At 41.4% G+C, this 18,720-nt stretch overlaps 1 protein-coding gene across 5 annotated transcripts in view; it reads right to left on the bottom strand.

The window, feature by feature from the left end:
- Positions 1-18,720, bottom strand: part of CHD7 (chromodomain helicase DNA binding protein 7) — a 132,553-nt gene that overhangs the window by 84,292 nt on the left and 29,541 nt on the right. For all 5 annotated transcript variants that reach the window (XM_051609748.1, XM_051609744.1, XM_051609747.1 and 2 more), the window contains exon 2: positions 4,069-5,926. In XM_051609748.1, coding sequence (XP_051465708.1) covers positions 4,069-5,751 — 1,683 coding nt within the window. In that variant the 5' untranslated portion in view covers positions 5,752-5,926. The remainder of the gene's footprint in view (positions 1-4,068; positions 5,927-18,720) is intronic.

Genomic DNA, 18,720 nt, shown 5'->3' with positions numbered 1-18,720 from the left:
TGGAAGGGACCTTAAAGATCACCTACTTCCAGACCTAAAAGAATTCAAGGAGGAAAAAAAAAAACAGGTGACAAACAACCTTTGTTTCACATTCACCTTCTCCATGCACCCACATCACTCACAATTTCACAAGCTTTCACCATCTCTCTCCTTCCCTTCCCCACTACATCACCCTTCTCTGCACTTTCTCAAGCACTACTGTGTTTTCTGAGGTCTGAGGAAGGGGCCCGGAGCTGCAAGGCACTTGCCACATCAGCACACCATGCATGCATGTAGCACCATTATAATCTTTGTTTTACTCTCTGCTACTTCTGTAACAATTCATACAGTTTTACTTCTTTGACAGTCATAGCACATTTTCAGATGGCCATCTAATACCAAGATCCTGTTCCTAAGGAGAGGTTTTTGCCTGCCACTTCACTGTCCAGGTACCACAGAATCACAGAATTATTTTGGTTAGAAAAGATGATCATCCAGTCCAACTGCTAACCTAACACTGCTAACTCCACCACTAAATCATGTCTGTAAGTACCACATCTATGCTCCATGCTACATCTCCAGGGAGGTATTTAAACCACTCAACCACTTCCCTGGGCAGCCTGTTCCAGTGCTTGATAACCCTTTCAGTGAAGAAATTTTTGCTAATATCCAATCTAGACCTCCCCTGGCCATGCCTTGACTCACACAGTCTACAACTAAGCGACTGACATACCTGTTCTAACTGTTCAGTTTCATCATTATTAGGATCTTCATCACATCTGAACTTGGCTCTCAGCTTTTAATGTGTAAACAGCAGCAGCAAACTTTGCCATCTGACTTTTCACTCTTTTCCAGAACATTTATGAGTATTTTGGAGAGTGCAATCTTGCAAGCCCAACACAGATGACTCCACTGTGAAAACAATCAAGATACTCCAAGCCTCTTGTGGAGAATGTCAGTTCTGACACCTCTGCTTTACACCTCAGCAGATTACCCAGTCGCAGCAGAACCCATCTCCTCACCCCATGGCCAACAGGCTCTTCCAAAAGCCTTTGGTGAAGATTATTTCAAAGGGGGGCTTAAAAAAAACGAAGCACAGACTGAATGTCCCAGTGCTACGGTGGTTCTTCTGAATCTATCAAACTCCATTGAAGCCATGAACTCACTGCTAGCAAGGTCCTAATAACCATGTCTAGTTTTCAGCTATTAATTTGAACCAGCTGAATTGTCAATCACCAGCTCTATCTCCCAGCCAAAATAATTTGCAGTTTTGCACGCAAAAAAGAAATAAACCCTAGAATCGACACGACAATTTCTTTCAAGTTAAAAGTAAAAGAACTTCACTCTCCTTCCAACATATCTAAAAACAAAACAGTAATTTGGTTAACCACAAGTATTACAGCCTTCCCATGATAAGGCTAGCTTCAAATCACTGAAAAATAATTAGTAAGATGGCTTCTGTTGATTTAAAAGCACAGTGATTTCCATTTCACTGACTATATTCATTTTGTTGGTTCATTTTATACAAATAAAAACAAACCAGTCATTTAAATAACTGTTCTTCAGTGAACAGTTTTTTGCCAACTGACATGAAGGGAAAACCACGACATAGACAGGAGAGCTACAAATTCTCTATTCTGTCTTGAGAGCAGGGGTTTCACACATCTGCATTTTTTCCCCAGGGGGTGGGGAGGAGCTGAGCTTTCCTTGAGTTGAACAACATTTATTTCATCCAGTTTTCATGGGAGACATGTCTGTCTGTCAAGAGTTTCATTACTACAGTCAGGTCTCAAACTAATTACTTAATGGGAGAGTATGTTAACAATAACTTTTACCAACTAAAAACTTAACAGAAGCAGGATAACGGAGAAGTTACTTGGCTAGCTACAACTGTTTGAATTACTGATTTTAATCAAATAACTTGAGTTATCATGTGGTTTTCCTCTAATTATTTTGTTTCAGCACTTACCTTTTCAAGCTATTCATCTACAGTTCAGAATTTTGTAATAGGTTGCATAGCTCATTTAAGGGCTGAACTGCCTGCATTTTACCCTCTTCAGTGATTAAAGGGAAACTAATGTCCTAGCAACATTTAACAAGCCTGTCCATTCTACAAGAAAAACCACCACCTCCCAAACCATCTCTTGCTGCCAAAAAGAGGTTTAACTTGATGAAAACAAGGAACTAAGGCTGGTGAAAAACACCACAGCTTTAGGGCACAGTTGATTTCCAGTCTTCCCTTCCCACACCCCCACCCTTACCGGTTGTGAAAGATCCTACTGGCACTGGTTTTTGTTCCTTTACTGTCTAACAAGTCTTACATTACCATTTCTACAATTTTGTTTCAAGGTTTTTCTGCCAGACGTCAGCCCTCCTCTTCAGGGTAAAAACCACATCTTCTGCTTCTTCTACTGATCATCGATCTTTCTTTACTCATTTGTGTGCTGTCATTAGTCCCCTTCGAATTACCTGCTCATTCTCTTGGGCTTTTTTGTATACAATTGAGTTTTCTCATTTTTCACCCTGCCTATCCATACAGTTGATAACACAAGATACACTGTCAAAAGCTGCTCTCTGAAAAAGAAATGTACAACTCCACGTATAAACAAGAACTGTAATTTGGGTTTTCCAAACAAAGCTTGTGCATCAAGGCAGGGGGAGTGGAAGGGCAAACACAGGTACAAAATTTCACACCAATTTTGAAGGTGGCAGGAAAGAGACACAGGGTTTTGAAGATATTTTTCTTCCTCTTCAAGAGGAGAGCTTCCTTTTCCCTCTCAGAGGGACACTGAGTGTCCTTCCCCTTGACCAGCCTAGTCCCCAACTCCCTCTCAGGGTCTCCCCACCCTATGGCACCTCCAGCACTTCCCCCTCCTCACTTCCACAGGGAATGTGGAACCCTCTCCCAGCTGCTGAGCTGCTCCATCTACCACTCCTTGTCAGCTGCCTCTCTGCAGCAGATACATCTGATTCCCAGACCCACCTCACGCTGTGCAGAGCCACTAACAGAAGCAGCCGGCAGGCAGCAGTGGAGGGGACTGCTGAGCAGCTGCTTTCCGCAGAGGCCTGGGATGCTGGCTAGGACAACTGTTTTTATGATTTATTAAGCTTATTGTAGCATCGTATCATTGTGACTGCATTCCAACAATTGTCTCCAAATATTTATGTGGAGAGCTACTCAACATTAATTACTGACTGGTTTTAAAAATAAAATTAAACCACTGATATCTTGACCACCTATTCGTTCAGTACCAAGACCTCATACTGATGACTCACAGAGCCAGAGGCAAGCGATGGCAAACACAAGGATCCCAAAAGGCATTTTTTCAGCTCAAGCTTAACACACTAGTGAGTAGTCAAACCAGCTAAGCTACAGAGGATCAAGATCTTTTACTGTTTCTAGCTTTTAATTGAAAAATTACATGGAAGCAATACATTTTCATTTAAACCCGACAGATAAAGAGACTCAGTAAAATAAAACTTCTGTCCTATTCAAGATTTCATTTAATCCTCAGAAAATTTTATTTCAGACTATGATTCATATCTGCTGTCTTCTCCGTGCACCAGCTGTTGCCCCATCACTTCCCAGTTGCATTACCTAGTGCTGAAGGAAGTTCACCCTAGAAATTTCTTCAAATGTGAAAATTTCAGCTTTAACTTAAAACCTCAAAACATTCCCTTAGGATTTAAAGAAAACCCTTGGTCTGGCCAAAACAAATGCATTATTAACACATACTTCTTTTTCCAAGTTGCAAATACAAAAAATTAATAGTTTAAATGTCAATTCTCACACATGCTTTCCATTTTTTCCTCAAAGGAACCAATACCGAGAAAGAGCAGGTATTCAGCTTGTCCTGCTGCTGTATCATATTTTGGTTTATTCATGTCATCCTGTAAAAATCACTGTGAGGACAACAGCGAGCTACCTGAACCTCATTTTACCTTCAGCTGTGCACCAAAAAAGCCACATAACCAGTAACAAACAGGGGAACCAAACAGGAGTAACCATTTTGAAACCACAGATCTTGTGTACCCTGGAACGCATTGACAGCAATTTAAAATGTTTTGTACTTATTGGAAAGAGCTTACCTGAAGGACAGGCACTTTTTGTGGTGTGTTTTGTGGTGACTGGTGAAGCTGTGCCCAAGGCTGATGATGAGGATGTGGGGGTGGTGAAGACTGATGATGTATCCCTGGATGAGGCTGCATGGGAGGACAGGTTGGCATTTGCTGTTGAAAAGACTGCTGTTGACTAGGAAGCTGCTGGCCAGATATTAGTCGCTCTTGTATTGCTTGTGGATCTGCAAGGCCAACACCTGGACAACCATTTGGTCTCATGTGCCCACCCATCTCCCGCGGTGTTGAAGACATACCCATAAATGGACGATTCTGCTGCATGTTTCTGGGGCCCATATTCCTTTGTCCAATTCCCATGGCACCAGGGGGCTGGTGTGACGGCTGAGGATGGGGTATATTTGGATAACTGCCAACTTCCATGGGTATTCCAGCACTACCAGGTCTAACCTGTGGAGGAGGTGTACCTGCTGGATTACTCATTGCTTTCATAGGTGACATGGGAGGTGGAGAGGCATAAGTTCCCTGAGGCTGTGAAGGGTGCATAGTTTGAGCGTTCATTTGGTTAAGTGAGCCACTAGGGTGGATGGGTTGCTGGTGCATTAGTCCTTGACCACTGTTTGATGGAAATCCGACAGCATTTGGGTATCTTGGTACAGACTGATTCATTGGAGTGTTATTTGTAAGGCCTAAATTCTGATTCATCCCTGTATTATTAACTAATCCCTGATTAAGGTTACTGTAAGGATATCGAGAATACTGCCCTGAGTTGTTTATAGTAGGTGAGGGTACCGTCTGGCTCCGAGAACTAAAATTAAGTGTTTGCGGCCTAACAGCACCCTGCTGGGGAGGATTAGGGGAGAATCTGGGACTGTGGGCTACTGATTCTCCATGGAGAGCAGCAGGGGGATGGTGGTGAAATTGCTGGACTGAGTGTCGCAAAGAAGGTGCCATACTGGGATTCTGCTGGGGCACATGAGACAAGTGGCCAGGTCCTGAGGTGGCAATGAAAGGGTTTCCCTGATTGAGGCCTTCCTGGCCTTGAGAAAACTGGTTCATCCTCTGCTGTTGCGGCTGCCCGTGCTGCTGCATTGAAAAATCACCGCGAGCCATGTAGTTTCCCATCTGCTGCATGTGCTGAGGGTGGCCCTGCCCAGGGGGTCCGGAGGGTGCCTGTGGCGGCTGTGTTGGTTGCGGTTGCGGTTGCTGCTGCTGCTGGTATGGTGCTCTTATCTGGTCTGGCACTTGAACTGCCCGTGGTCCCCACATGGAGCCACTGTCTACGAAGGGTTGCCCGTGTCTTTCGTTCTGCATGCTGGGATAGACTCCCATCTGACCACCAGAACCACTGCCATGAGGAACCTGAGGAACTGGAGGGTTGTGATACTGTGAATGAGGAGATGCTATACCATTCCCAGGGGCATTGCTTATCATTCTGTTCGGCTGATCCATCAGGTGCATTTTCTGCTGTTCGTATTGATTATAGTGATCAAAATGGGTCAACTTGGCTTGATTTTGATTTGCAGGGGGATGATGAAGAGACGACTGTAAAGAGGGAAATCCTTGATCCATGGGCATTTGCTGGCCCATAGGATTTACTGTATTTTCAGAATATCCACATTCTCCAAGACCTTCCAACCCTTCACTGAAAATATTCCCATCTTCTCCAAACAGACTCATCATTCCTGGATCTGCCATCTTTTTTCAGCACACAGCTCCTCGGAGCTACAACTAGAATGCTAGTCTGTGCTTCACCTCGGAGAGGTGTTTTGTCCTCAAAGCCTTTAATCCTCAACTAATCTCCTTCATGTCATTCCATATTTCCTTAATTCTTTTGGACCATGCAGTGTCAGGCAAAGTCTGGTTACTGCTCCTAGAAAAAGAGGGGGAAGGGGGAGAGAGAGAAAGATATTGAAATAAGTAACATCAGGCAATATAAAGAAAACATGCTTGACTGTTTTTTAGACAATGCTTGCTAGTTTCAGCCCCTGGAATACATCTTAAAAATCTATTTCACTTTACGAAGGATTCATTATCAGAAGCTTTATTATGATAGAGAGTTAGGAAGCAAGGAAAACACTAGCCTTAACCTTAAATTAATCCATTCACTACACTTCCTAGTGCTCCTTTCTTGGTTGGAACAGAACAAAAGAACACAACATGCAGCAGCAGCAGCTGCCACAGCAGGTAGGCAGATGTATGAATATAGCCAAGCAGCCCATCTGCCGAACTAAAGCCCTGAAAACGCTCCAGTTACCAACAGCATGTCCTTAACCTTATTCCCTTGAGCTGCGTAATCAGATGAGCAAGCAGAAGCACCAAGTCCTACGACAGACTCAAGTTAGTTAAACGGACAACAGGTTTTTCCCCAATGCACTGAGAGCTGACCCTCTAGAACTTATCAAACGCCAAGATTTAATATTTAGGAAGAAGAAAAAAAATGCTTTTAAATCACACAATTTATCCTATTATAATTTAATGAAGTTGTAAACTGAAAGACATGATACTTCTCCCCCTTTAAACAAAACAATATGCTCAATTTGTGTAAGAAAATTAAATTCAAAAGTTTAGTTGTACAATAGGGTAGATTTCTCAATCCATACCCTAATTTCTCTCATTATAATAATCGAGGAACACTCTCACTGCAGTTCATTATTTCTCTTCAGGCAATCGTGCTCCTAAATGCAACTACAGCAATTTAGAAGGCCACACTGAAGTTTTGTTCTCTCCAGAACTACAACCTCAAAAACTCATTCAGGAGAATTAATAACGGCAAAATAATTTAAATAATTAAATGCTAAACTAACAAGGTACACACTTGAACTTGGGAAAAAAAAGGAAAAAGCAACACACATTAACAGTACATTCAGAAAAGTTCCCGTTTAGGTTGTTCACAGGGAAAACTTGCATATTCTGACATGTCTCCCCTGTCTTCTCTCCACAAAAACTTGAAAGATTTTGTTTGCTTCTGTTTATTATGAACAACACTAGTCTATTGCTGTCTTTCATTCATAGTATCAGAATTTTAAACGCTGTGGCTTGTATGTCAAAATAAACTTCAAGACGATAGTCAAGGAAGCCCATTACACAGAGCAACTAAAACCAACTATTTCTGTACATTTGCCATAAATTAGTAGTAACTGTACGTGCTGATACCAACTTGCCCTTAATCAGTGACCAAAGAAGATTTACATGTGTATAGTTTCAGACCTCACGTTTTGTTGCAGAGGAGGGATGCTTTCAGTCACTTTGTATGCACAATGCCAGGCCAGACTATTTTAATTGAAGGCAATTTGTCCCAGACAAGTTTTAGGGAGAAAATATCAGCACATTTATTGAACTGCTTGTAGCCATTGTCAAGAGGACCTTCTACAGCATGAAGCAGAGGGCAAGAGGAAAAACACAAGCATTTATCACTCCTCTTAAAATAGCATTTGAATGTCACCTTTAAAGCCACACTCTTAAATCTCTTTAGTGCTCGGCTGGGATATTAACACTGATATTTCTAAATCACTTGAGGGCAAAATCCTATGAGCCATCTTCATATATCTATTTCTTTTGATTTAATTTTCTTCAGGAGCTACCTATAATATTTACCATCTCAGTAAGTTTACTAAAGCATCTCGTAAGGATTTTACAACAAAGAGGTGAGAAGGAGCCTCCTTCCCCAAAACAAGCTTTCTGTTTTAAGACTGCTCTAGAGCAGACCACTCTGTCACGGTGAAGATCCCTCCAGTGACTTAAGATTGCTTGAGCACTCCTGACACTGCTGCTTCTGTTGATGCACACATCAGGAACTGGCAAAGCTTAACAGAATAGTCTCTTCGCTTGGAAATGCTGACAGACACAGTGCACAGACACTGCTACCTCCCAATCACTGTTGTAATCTATGCAATACAAAACTTGAGCCAAGTAGAGGATCTCACCCACCAGCCAACCTATTTACAGCCACAGAATTATGAAGAAGTACAAAAGTCCACTCATTTGTTGCATTAATCACACCTACTAAAAAACATTTTTGAAGAAGGGTATGCTCTACTCTCCTGAAGCACTAATGAAACTTTGCAATAGTAATAACTGAAATCTACATAAGAGGATTTCTCACTTTGCTATATCTTATAGACAAGCTAACAGAGCATCCCCAGAAACAGGGTTGCAAGCATCAAGCATACATTTCAATCACACTGCTTAATTTACTGTTTTTCAACTGCCAGGCTTCCAATAAAATTCAGACCAGAGTCAGCCACCCGTAACAGTCAGCATTGGCTAAGAGTAGTTAGAACCTGCTACCATACCTAGAAAATCAAACTGAAATAGGGAAGGGTTTTGTTTAATTAAACACACCTTATTTCTGCCCAGCTGACTTGATCCCATTTTGTTTTGACCTAAAGACTGTCCTTTACAGTGAAGGAGACCTACTGTGGAATCTAGCACACAACTGGCTTCCTGAGAACATGCTCTTGCAAAACAGAAGTAACTTCTATGTTTATGATTCAGTTTGCACACAAACAAATCCATCCTCCAAATTATGAGTGAAAATGCTGTTTGCCACTATCTATTATTTTAGTTCTGTATTTCTATCTGAAGTGTGAATTGGTTTCATATTTGAGCTGTTGATGCTAAAGCTAACGGGTTTGAAACACAGAATGAAAACGTGTCTGTGAGGGTATCTCAAAACTGTAGCAGTATTTCTTCATATTTAAGTTTAGCTTTAAATTTAATGACCAGTCTTTTACAGTCAGTTTTGCTCTCGCCAAACCTTTTCCTGCTTCCCTAAGTAAAAGTCACACCTTCACGGCAATATATGGATAATAGCCTATGTTGAAGAATGACAGACAGTAGCAGCTACAGGCTGATCAAAATAAATTAACCCATGTTTTGAAAACAGTCAGAACTGGAACTACCTAACAAGCTCTCAACCTTCTATGCTATCAGGATAGATGTCTTCTAGTCAGTTAAGCCAGTTATGAGTGTCATGGTCTCACTTTAAGTTGCAATCCTTTCTCTGCTTCTTCCATTACAAGCAATGTATCTTCTCTGCTTAAATCCTAAAGGTTCATAAAAAACCCCAACAAAACAAACGAACAAAAACCAACCCAAAACCAACCAACAAAAAGCCCCACACAAGGTAGAACCCGCATCAAGCAACAATTCCAGCTAAAATATTCACTAAGCCCCAGTGTTATCTTCCCCATAAAAGCAGATCATGATAAACTCAGCTTAAAGGTGGTTGGTTTTGTTGGGTTTGTTTATTAAATAGTTTAAAAATATGAGTTTGTGCATCATCAGCTTCACTATACCATAAAATTAAAACTAAAAGACATTCATGAAGTAATGACTATTTTTCAGGATAGAGTATCTGAACATTTAGAAAGGCAGATTGCTGAATAAAAGTAGGAATATGTGAAGACAGTAAACTTTTTTTTAAGTTATCTTAAACAAACTATACAGATTCTGCTATATGATTTTACAGCTATTCTGTTCCTGAACATGAAACACTGCACCAATAAGACTGAACTAAAGAGTCAACGAATATACTTCTTTAAGACTGCCTAGACAACCTATTTCTGTTCAAAGCAATGGTACTACCCAAACTACCAGGACACAGTCAATTGCTTAACAATCCTGTTGTCTAAACAGACAAAGCTTATATTTACTCAAGACTGCAACATTCCAGTCCTCAACAGCTAGATCTCAAATTTAAGTAGTAGTTAACGATTGCTGAACTTAATATTTCAGAGCTACATGGACTCGGTAGCCTTGGGCAACTTCCCACTTTTATGAGTGGAACTAAATTTGCTGCTGCATACGCATAACCTGATTTAGGGCTGCAAACACTAAAATCTGAACTTCATTAGTCTTGCTCCCAAAGCAGCAGATCCAGGCAGTCAAGAGCAGGAAGCAGCAAGGGCAGCAAACAGATGCACATGCCCTCCCCACAGGGCCATCCTCACATTGTGCTGTTCAGAAGAACTTTTTGTAAACAAACAGGTTCCTCGATTCAGTTATTGATCCTTCTATACAAGAAGTTTAACAGCATTTCTTGATGGCCATTCAGAAAGTAAAAGGAATAAAAAGAACATGAGAAGACAGCTAATAATGACTGCTTCAAGTTTTCAAGTGAGATGTGTCATGCAGGGTTGGTATTTTTATAACTATCAGTTGGTATCACAGAAAAACAAATACTTTACAGACAGAAACAAAACAGTTCTTCATATAACAGAACTGTGCACCTACAACACAACAAACCCTGCAAATACCATACTGTTTTGAAGAACTAGGCTAAAAAACCTCTCATGTTAAAAAACAAAGCCATGCTAAAGGTCATTTTAAGCCTGGAGCCTCAAAATGTAGGATTAAATATTAGGCTACCAAATCTGCATTTAAGCATTGCGTATTTAAACTGCTTTTCAAAATTGCTAAGTCCCTGCTGGTTGTTAAGGGTAGTAATTCAAGCATTTGCCACATGGAAGTAGTGACACAAATGGCAGCAATTAAAGTCACATTCTTCCTCTAACTTTGTTCATAAAATAAAACATTCACCAAAAACTTCATAATCACAGATAACACCCTGACAACTTCAGAGGAGTCATGCCCAGACATTCAAATTGGGGAAGACTCTTGATGAGACTTCTACCTTTCAGCTCCTCTACGTCCTGAGCAAATAGCACTGCCAATGCCAGGACAGTTATGCAAGTGGCTAACCATGTCCGTGGGAAGCAAGCCTAGCCTCCTGCATGTTTAATGCTTAGTTCTCATTGCTGTCACAAACAACCCTTCATGCATGATATGTTCCTCCCATGTACAGATCAGCCTAAATAGAAGAGCAGATCTGTTAAGTGACTGCAATGTCATTTCTGGCTGTAACTTCCGAAGAAAACTGGTTATTGAACACCTAGACATGTTTTTTATTTTTTCTTTCTATAGAATGCTTTCCTAGTACACACTTCACACATTACAGCTGTGTTAAAAATTAAGTCTGTATACTTTCGTATCAGATCAAAGGATACCAGGAATCTCATCCACCCCCCTGCCCCGGGAAAGGGAGACAAGACTTACAAGGATGAAAAGAATGACCTCAGGAATGACTTCAGGAAAAGTCTGCCTTCAGTGGGAAGAGTCAGCAAATACGGTATAAACATTTCTGAAAAGTTTAATTTCACATCTATCTTAGTAAAATTCAGTTATTCTTCACAGAAACATGCCTGCAAAAATATGCAGTGGCAAATTTAAGACAGCCAGTATCTTGTTAGACTACGAACTGGGGAGGGGGTGGGGTGAAAACCTCACATGTCCTTTCTCAGAAGTCAGTCTTTGCGTATGTGCAGTCAGCAAAACACTGTGAATGCTACCCAGCAACATCGTTTGGGCAAGAAACGCCTGAAATTTTAAGTTTCCCATACAACAGCTAAGCAGAAGCCAGACCACATTTCATTGCCTTAATGCATGATGTACTTTGGCAAAGAACAGGCTTTTACAGAGGCAACTGAGGGCACAACAGCCTTCGAATATTTGGCAGCTTGTTGCTGTCAAGCAGCTGATGCAGGAATGACCAGCTAGAGTTCAGCCTGTGCCACACATTTGGAAACAATATCCTACGTCATTCAAGTTCACAGGAGCTCTGATACTAGACCACAACAGCATCACGTAGGAGCACTCTGATGCAAGCCCACCGAGCCCTGCAGTTACACCACACGCTCCTGTTGCAAGGGACTTCTGCGTTTGCCCTACCAGTTGGGCTGCAAACTCTTGTTCTAATAGAACTGTTAATTTTAAGTCACCACCCATAAACATTCAATAAGAAATCTCAGTTTCTTTTTTTCCCTCTCCAGAAGGGGAAGGCTTACAGCCATTTATCACAAACAGGTATTGGGAGATTTTTTCTCATGAGATAACCAGAAAAAATTAAAAGAAAAAATAAATAAATGGGTTTTATACTTTACATTTAAGTACATTACAAGCATGAGGTGGGAGAAGCATGGACCAGCCTAAGCCAGAAACACTTTGCTTTTGTTATGTAGTCTGGAATTTTAAGAGGCCTTTTTTGGTCATACGACCACCCTCCCTCCCAACTTAAGTTTAAAATACAGATATGAGGAGGAGGAGGAAGAGGTTTATCTAAAAATAGTGCTAGATAAGTAAGAGAAACAACTGCAGTCACAAAAATATTTCAGGAATACTTTTTAAACTATTTGATAGCGGTTTTATCTTGCAAATAGCTCCGCAAAGGGGAACAGCAACATTTAACGTCAGGCCGAGAGGTCTGAACGCAAGGGCAGCTGTTACAGCCGACAGAGTTTTGGACTCGGTGGGACAGAGAGCTTTGCCACCGCCGTGCGCTCCCACCAGCAGCTCATGTAGCTGCTGCGATGTCGGTGTCGATGGGCCGGGAAGGTTTCGCGGCTCGGTGCCGGCTGCCGCCCCGGGACACCGCGAAGCCCGGGCCGGGCCGGGGGGGAGCTGGTGTCAGGGAGAAGGCTTCTACTGCTGCCATCCGTCACCGAGAGGTCTCCCAGCAATGGCATTCTCTTATAAAGCTGACACTAAACCGGGCCCGGGGACTCAAGAGGAGGGGCCGGCGGCGACCCGCTGAGGCGCTGAAAAAAAACACCCCGCGCAACTGAGGGCTCCTGCGAAGGGCCGTGCTTTCTGTGCCCCTGCCGCAGTCGTCACTGATTAACCAACTGCTCTGGCCATTTCCTACATTCTTTTGCATCTAAAAAGGATCTGAGAGGCCGGGACTTATCCCTGTTCTTATTCCAGGCGGCGGGGGAGGCTGCGGCCCGGCCGGCCGGCCGCGGTGCGGTGCGGAGGGTCGCGCAGGGGCCCCGCTCCCGCAGGCCCCGCTCCCGGCTCCTTCGCCCTCCTCCCCCAGCCCAGGCCCGCCGCTGACAATCATTGATAGACGTTCGCTGCGCCGGGCTCCCGGCACATGCGATTGGGAGAGAAACGTATCCAGCGCGGATAAACTTGAGCACAAAGACGGGCCGAGTGGCGCAGAAGGGCAGAGGTCGGCGCAGCGAGCGGCAGGGCCCGGGCAGGGCCCGGCGCGCATGGCGGCCCCGGGCGGGCGGCCTCAGCCTCCCTCCCTCGGCAGCGCCGGGCCCGAGCCTGGCCCGGGAGGGAACAAAGCCACGCACGGGCCCACTCGCGGGGAAAAAAAACCAAAACAATAAAGAAACCCAAACCAACAACCGACACGTTGTAAACAACAGCCGAAGAGGCGAGGCGGCGCAGCTCGAAGGCAAGCAGGGCCTGTTGCTGTGGCCGAACGTAGCTGGCGGTGTTTACACACAGAAAGCTGGGAATTGTAAAAATTCATGAGGTGGATACTCAAACGTTTCCCAGGGTTTCGGAACATGTGATTTTCACTAAAATGTATTTTTTTTTAATCACGGGCAGGTTTAAGACTTAATCGTCTCCCAAAAGGCTATTTCCAGCTATAGAATTATGAGCGCTTTAAAGTAGCCAGACCCTGTATTTTACTTTACCTGTTATAAGGCCAATACAATCATGTTTCATTCATAGTTTATGAAGTCTGAAAAACCACTTGATGAAATTACAGTCTACCGCTACCACACATGGTATATTTGTCCACGTATATTCTATAATCATTTCAATTTATGACTTGTACTTAAGAGTCATTTTCCTGTACATGTGTTCTTCATAAATACTGGTAGATCAGTCTGTGCTTGCACAGGAACCACACATCCACACTCATTTCTCTGAAGATAAATACACCTTATACATCCAAAAGTGAAAAGCCAGAGTTTTCACAGAACTAAACAGAACATATTTCAGGATTGTGGAACAAAATGGTAGTTCTCCCTTACGCTCTCTATGTGTGACAAGATGAATCAACCTACATCTTGATGTAAGCCCTCACTCAACTTCCAGGATTGATTATACGTTTTGCCCAATACGCTTAAGCATCCTGTCTTGAACCTTTAAGCAAAGAAAAAAATATTACATACTACATTATGAAAGGATTACAAATTATCTTTTGTTTTTTAGAAAAAAAAAATCAATTTTTGAATAAAGTATTCCAAATGAAGTCACATGATCTATTGGATTTCACAAATCTTAACTTTCTCTTAGAAAAACAAGACCTGTAGCACCAGACTAGTTACGTATTTTATCATATGCAATAGACTATATATTAAAAGTTTTAAATTATTTCACTAATTTAAATTCCAACATAAAGAAAAAGGCTAGGGGACAGAGGAGAGTGGAGAAAGATAGTACACTGCAGGACACCATGCAGAAGATGGAATCAATAGATTTCGGGAACCTTAATTCACTGCCTCAACCATTACATAGGTCCGATAATGTCCTGCAGAATATGGGGGACAGCTGAGACACAGGACAGGCAGCAAAAAGGCCTTCCATAACTACTTTTTATTGGACTATTTAAATTTGAGGGTTTTGCTTCTTTAACAAAGTTAAGATAGTACTCTTGAACATCCTATTGTTATTATTAAGAAGGATACACCAAAACAGGTGGTTTATTCTTGGCCTGTGCAATGGAAGTAGGTTCTTTCATGGAAAAAAAATGAAGCACGATAATTATTTTATTTTTTATAACATAATGTCTAGCTTATAGTTACCATCAGTGGTTATTCAGACTGCAACATAACATAATGACTATAACAAGTTGTTCGCTGCAATGGAGAATGCCAAAGGAAGGAGTTTGAAGCTCTCCACAGCTCCCACCATATAAGACTAAGACATGTAAGAGCAAACAAACTCCTGCATTGAAGTTCACTTAGATAGGAAAGGATGCCTACACAGTATAAGCAGTGGTGCCAAAAGTTATAGATTGCAGTGGGGGCAGAGGAGTGCCATGCTCATCATGCAAGGTATGCAGTGTGGCTTTTCTTTCCAGGCAGGACTGAGCTGGAATAGTTTTCCTCTACAACAGCAGGGAGATTCAAAAAGAAGAGAAAGAAATTTTCTTGTGCAAAACTTTTGTGGGCCTCCAGTTTCTTCTTTGTAAAGAAGATTAACTAGCTGGGATGGTTTTTTAAGTGTGTTGCTTAATGGGTACATACTTCTAAAATTACTCCAATGTGGTTATGTTCAAACAAACAAAAGTCTTCCAGGGAAACATTTGTGATCTAAAGTTTTAAAACTATGGAGTCTCATTCCCCTTCTCATCAAGATCTTGGAAGAACTTGGAAGTTGCTTGCAAGTCAAAGATCATTACTGACCCAGCACCCACAGGCACAGTCACTCAAGCTACTGCAAGCAGTAGAAGCAACTGACATTCATCTACCACAAAATCTTCTATGCCCAACAGGAAAGCTCTTGAGCTACCTTCAATTCTCCACATGCTTTTCAGAGATTGATAATGAACACAGAAGAGCAGTGCTGCATTCATGGATAAGATGTGAAAGGCAACTTTGACTCATCTGAAAACAAACTTTGAAACTGGTTCCATTTCATGGCAGGTAGCTCCACCATCTCTCAAAATGCAGGGCGATACTTAATTTTATCATAGAAAGCACTATCTTCACTGTTCCTAATGATTCATATTCCATTTAAATTTACCTTTCAAACATACCACTCTTGCTGCAGCATCCACAGAGAACTAAAAGTTTCCAAGTAATTTTAAACAAACACAAAATAAAAAATAAATGTTCCCACACTGCTCTCCCCTCAGAAAAAAAAAATATTTTTTTTTTCTACTCACTAGAAACCTGTGAGGCTAAAATTTAGTGTAGAGAGTTTTTTTGTGTTTTGTTTGTTGGCTAAGTAGAAAAAGCAAGCAAATGAAAGGACAAAGCAGGCTGACTAAAAGATTAGAGTAGTATTTTACAAGTGTAAAAAATAGGTTTATTTTATAGAATCACAGAATGGTTTGGGTTGGAAGGACCTTTAAAGATCATCTACAGTTTAGAAGAGTGTATACTGCAAACTTGGTTGGACTAGCAATTGCTTTATTCTGTGTTTGTAAATACCTGAAAAAGTCAAAGTCTGACCCATAAAATGGCTCATAAAAAAATAACAAGCAAAACCACTTCAGTAGCAAAGATCTCAGAACAACAGAATTCAGGACTCTCAATCAAGGTACTACATGGACTGCTACCATACAAATTTGTGTTTCCAGCCAAGTTTAGAGCTATTTCACTTTTTATTCGAAGTCTGGTTGTCAGAACAAGACCTACTAGAGCTACTGTTTTATCTAAGCTACAGTGCAACACAGAAACACTACTAGGAAAAATCTTTCTGTCAAGGGTCAGAAACCTGCTAGTCAAAGGTAAATAAACTCCAACAGCTAAAAATGTACTCTTTTGCTTACAAAAGAGAGAGATACTGGATAAGTTACAAAGAACTTGTAAGTTCCAGCACTAAACATTTCCACATTTTACTTTACCTCTACAAAAAGGCTCATTCAGAATACAACAGCCATTAAAAGAGCAGAAGCATTAACTCTTCCACTGTTTTACTTAAAAAGCAAACAGTAAATAGCATTATTAGAGCATCCTTAGCATATTAAGAACTATGCTGATGGCCTGTCTTCTTCCTAAGTTTGCATGTGAATACTTATATAACCTGAACCCAATAATACAGTACATAGGTGAGGAAAAAACATGGATGAGACTCTCCTTTAGATCAATTGATTTAGGAGTCACATGAATTAGTGGCAGATTAAATGCTTATGCTATATAAGCAAGTATTATTTAGACCTACAGCTGAGACTATGGTAACTGTCTTATGAATGATGCTTGCAAGGCAATAAATCTAGCTGCTTGCCCCCACCCCTAAGTTATATATACTATATAAAACTAGTTATGAAAGTAAAAGGACTTAAAAGTACTTGAAAGGGATGATGAACTGCCTGCTGCCACTAATTAAACCTCCACAATGAGCTTTCCCAATCAGCTTTTTACAGTACCTTTTACATTACTGTATCCAACCACAAAGCATCATCCAAAAATCTGGAGCAGGTAAGATCATGATTCACTCTCCCCTACCCTGCTCAGCACTCAACATCCACATATACCTCTGTGTTTTCAAAAAGTGATCTCAGAATCTTGTTTTGAAAGAAAAGCAAGATGGCATATCACCTCGAAAAAAATGTGTGTTATGTCCTGAATTCAGACTGTAGCTTCAAGCAAAGCAAGCAATGAAATGTCCCACCTCAGTAACAACCAGTCATCAGAACCAGGTCCCCTCGGGCACTGCACACCACTGTGCCAAGCGTGGACAAGGAGTCACTGAGGAAAAATATTGGATTTGAGAAGCTTTGGTGTCTTACCACTCTAATATACATGAAGACTTAGCTTGATAGACTGATTTTCTACCACTTGACCCTTGTAAAACTGTTAGGGAGGTGTTTTGTTTTTATTTCCCTAAAGCCCACATCTTCACATCTCAGAGTAACGGATGCTAATGGAAGGACTTAACACCAACTGCTATCATATCTCCATAGCACCCAAACACATTCTGCACAGCTCTTCAAATTACTCAAAAGCCCAAAAGAGAGTAATTAAGCAAGAGAGATATTTGGACCATCTTAATCAAAAGATGTCTGAAAGGCAGTAGCAATAGTAACAGCTGTCTATCGGATTTGTCCATTGGGATTGTCAGGAGTCCCAGTCTGCTTCTGAGCATCCAGGTAAGCCAGCTGCCACCTTCCCTTTCAAATGCCCTCCTCACCAGCCAGCCATGCCTCTTTTGGCAATCTTAGGTTACATCACAGGCTGCACTCTGAACATATTCAAAAGCTGTTGCTATCAAAACCTAAAAGTTATTTATTTTAAATTAAGATTTTGTGTGTGTCTTTTTTCCTCTGGGGAAGACTGCATGTGTGTTTGATTTAAGGTTACTTATAAAGTAACTTTCTAGGGGCAGGCTAAGTGAAGGGTTTATTAAACAAATTCTAAGCCTCATACTTGACATCAAAAAAACAGAGTACCTGTCCTTACTAAGAAGTAAAAAACCCCTCTACAGGGAAAGCTGGGAAGGGGCTTTTCTCCAGAGAGGGTACCGATAGAACAGAGGGGAATGGTTTTAAACTGAAAGGGAGGAGGGTAGGTATCAGGAAGAACTTCTTCACGATGAGGGTAGTAAGGTGCTGGAATAGGTTGCCCAGGGAGACTGTGGAAGCCCCCTCCCTGGAGGTGTTCAAGGCCGGGTTGGATGAGGCTTTGTGCAGCCTGGTCTAGCGTGAGGTGCCCCTGCTTGTGGCAGGGAGGTTGGATCCTGATGATCTTTAAGGTCCCTTCCAACCTTAACCCTTCTATGATTCTACCAAAAAACATAAATGGTATCAGATTTATTTTTTTTAATTATTCAGTACCTACATTTTTAGGCATCTGCATTTACAGAAGCAGCAGTTATGTGTTAATAACATGGTGTACATACACTAGTAACTCTTCGTAATACCTCCATATAGAATGGATTTTCTGTAGGAGTGGAAGATACAATGAAAGAAGAATTTCTATGTATTTATAATCTTTTTAGTAAATAATAATTGAAGCATTAGTTAAAAAAACCCAAACAATCCAACTAAGAAAATCCAACAAAGCCACTTCAACATCTGTCTGCTTGAAAGGAAAAATCCCCCTGTTCTTTGGTATCTCTAGGATTGTTAACTGCATCACATACAGGAGAGATTATTAAATTCTTCTACAACATCCAAGATGCTCTACTAAGAAACAG

The sequence above is a fragment of the Apus apus genome, chromosome 2 (assembly GCF_020740795.1).
Source record: "Apus apus isolate bApuApu2 chromosome 2, bApuApu2.pri.cur, whole genome shotgun sequence".
NCBI lineage: Eukaryota > Metazoa > Chordata > Aves > Apodiformes > Apodidae > Apus > Apus apus.
Note: the sequence above shows the minus strand (reverse complement) of the source record. Positions and strands in the feature narration are given on the sequence as shown.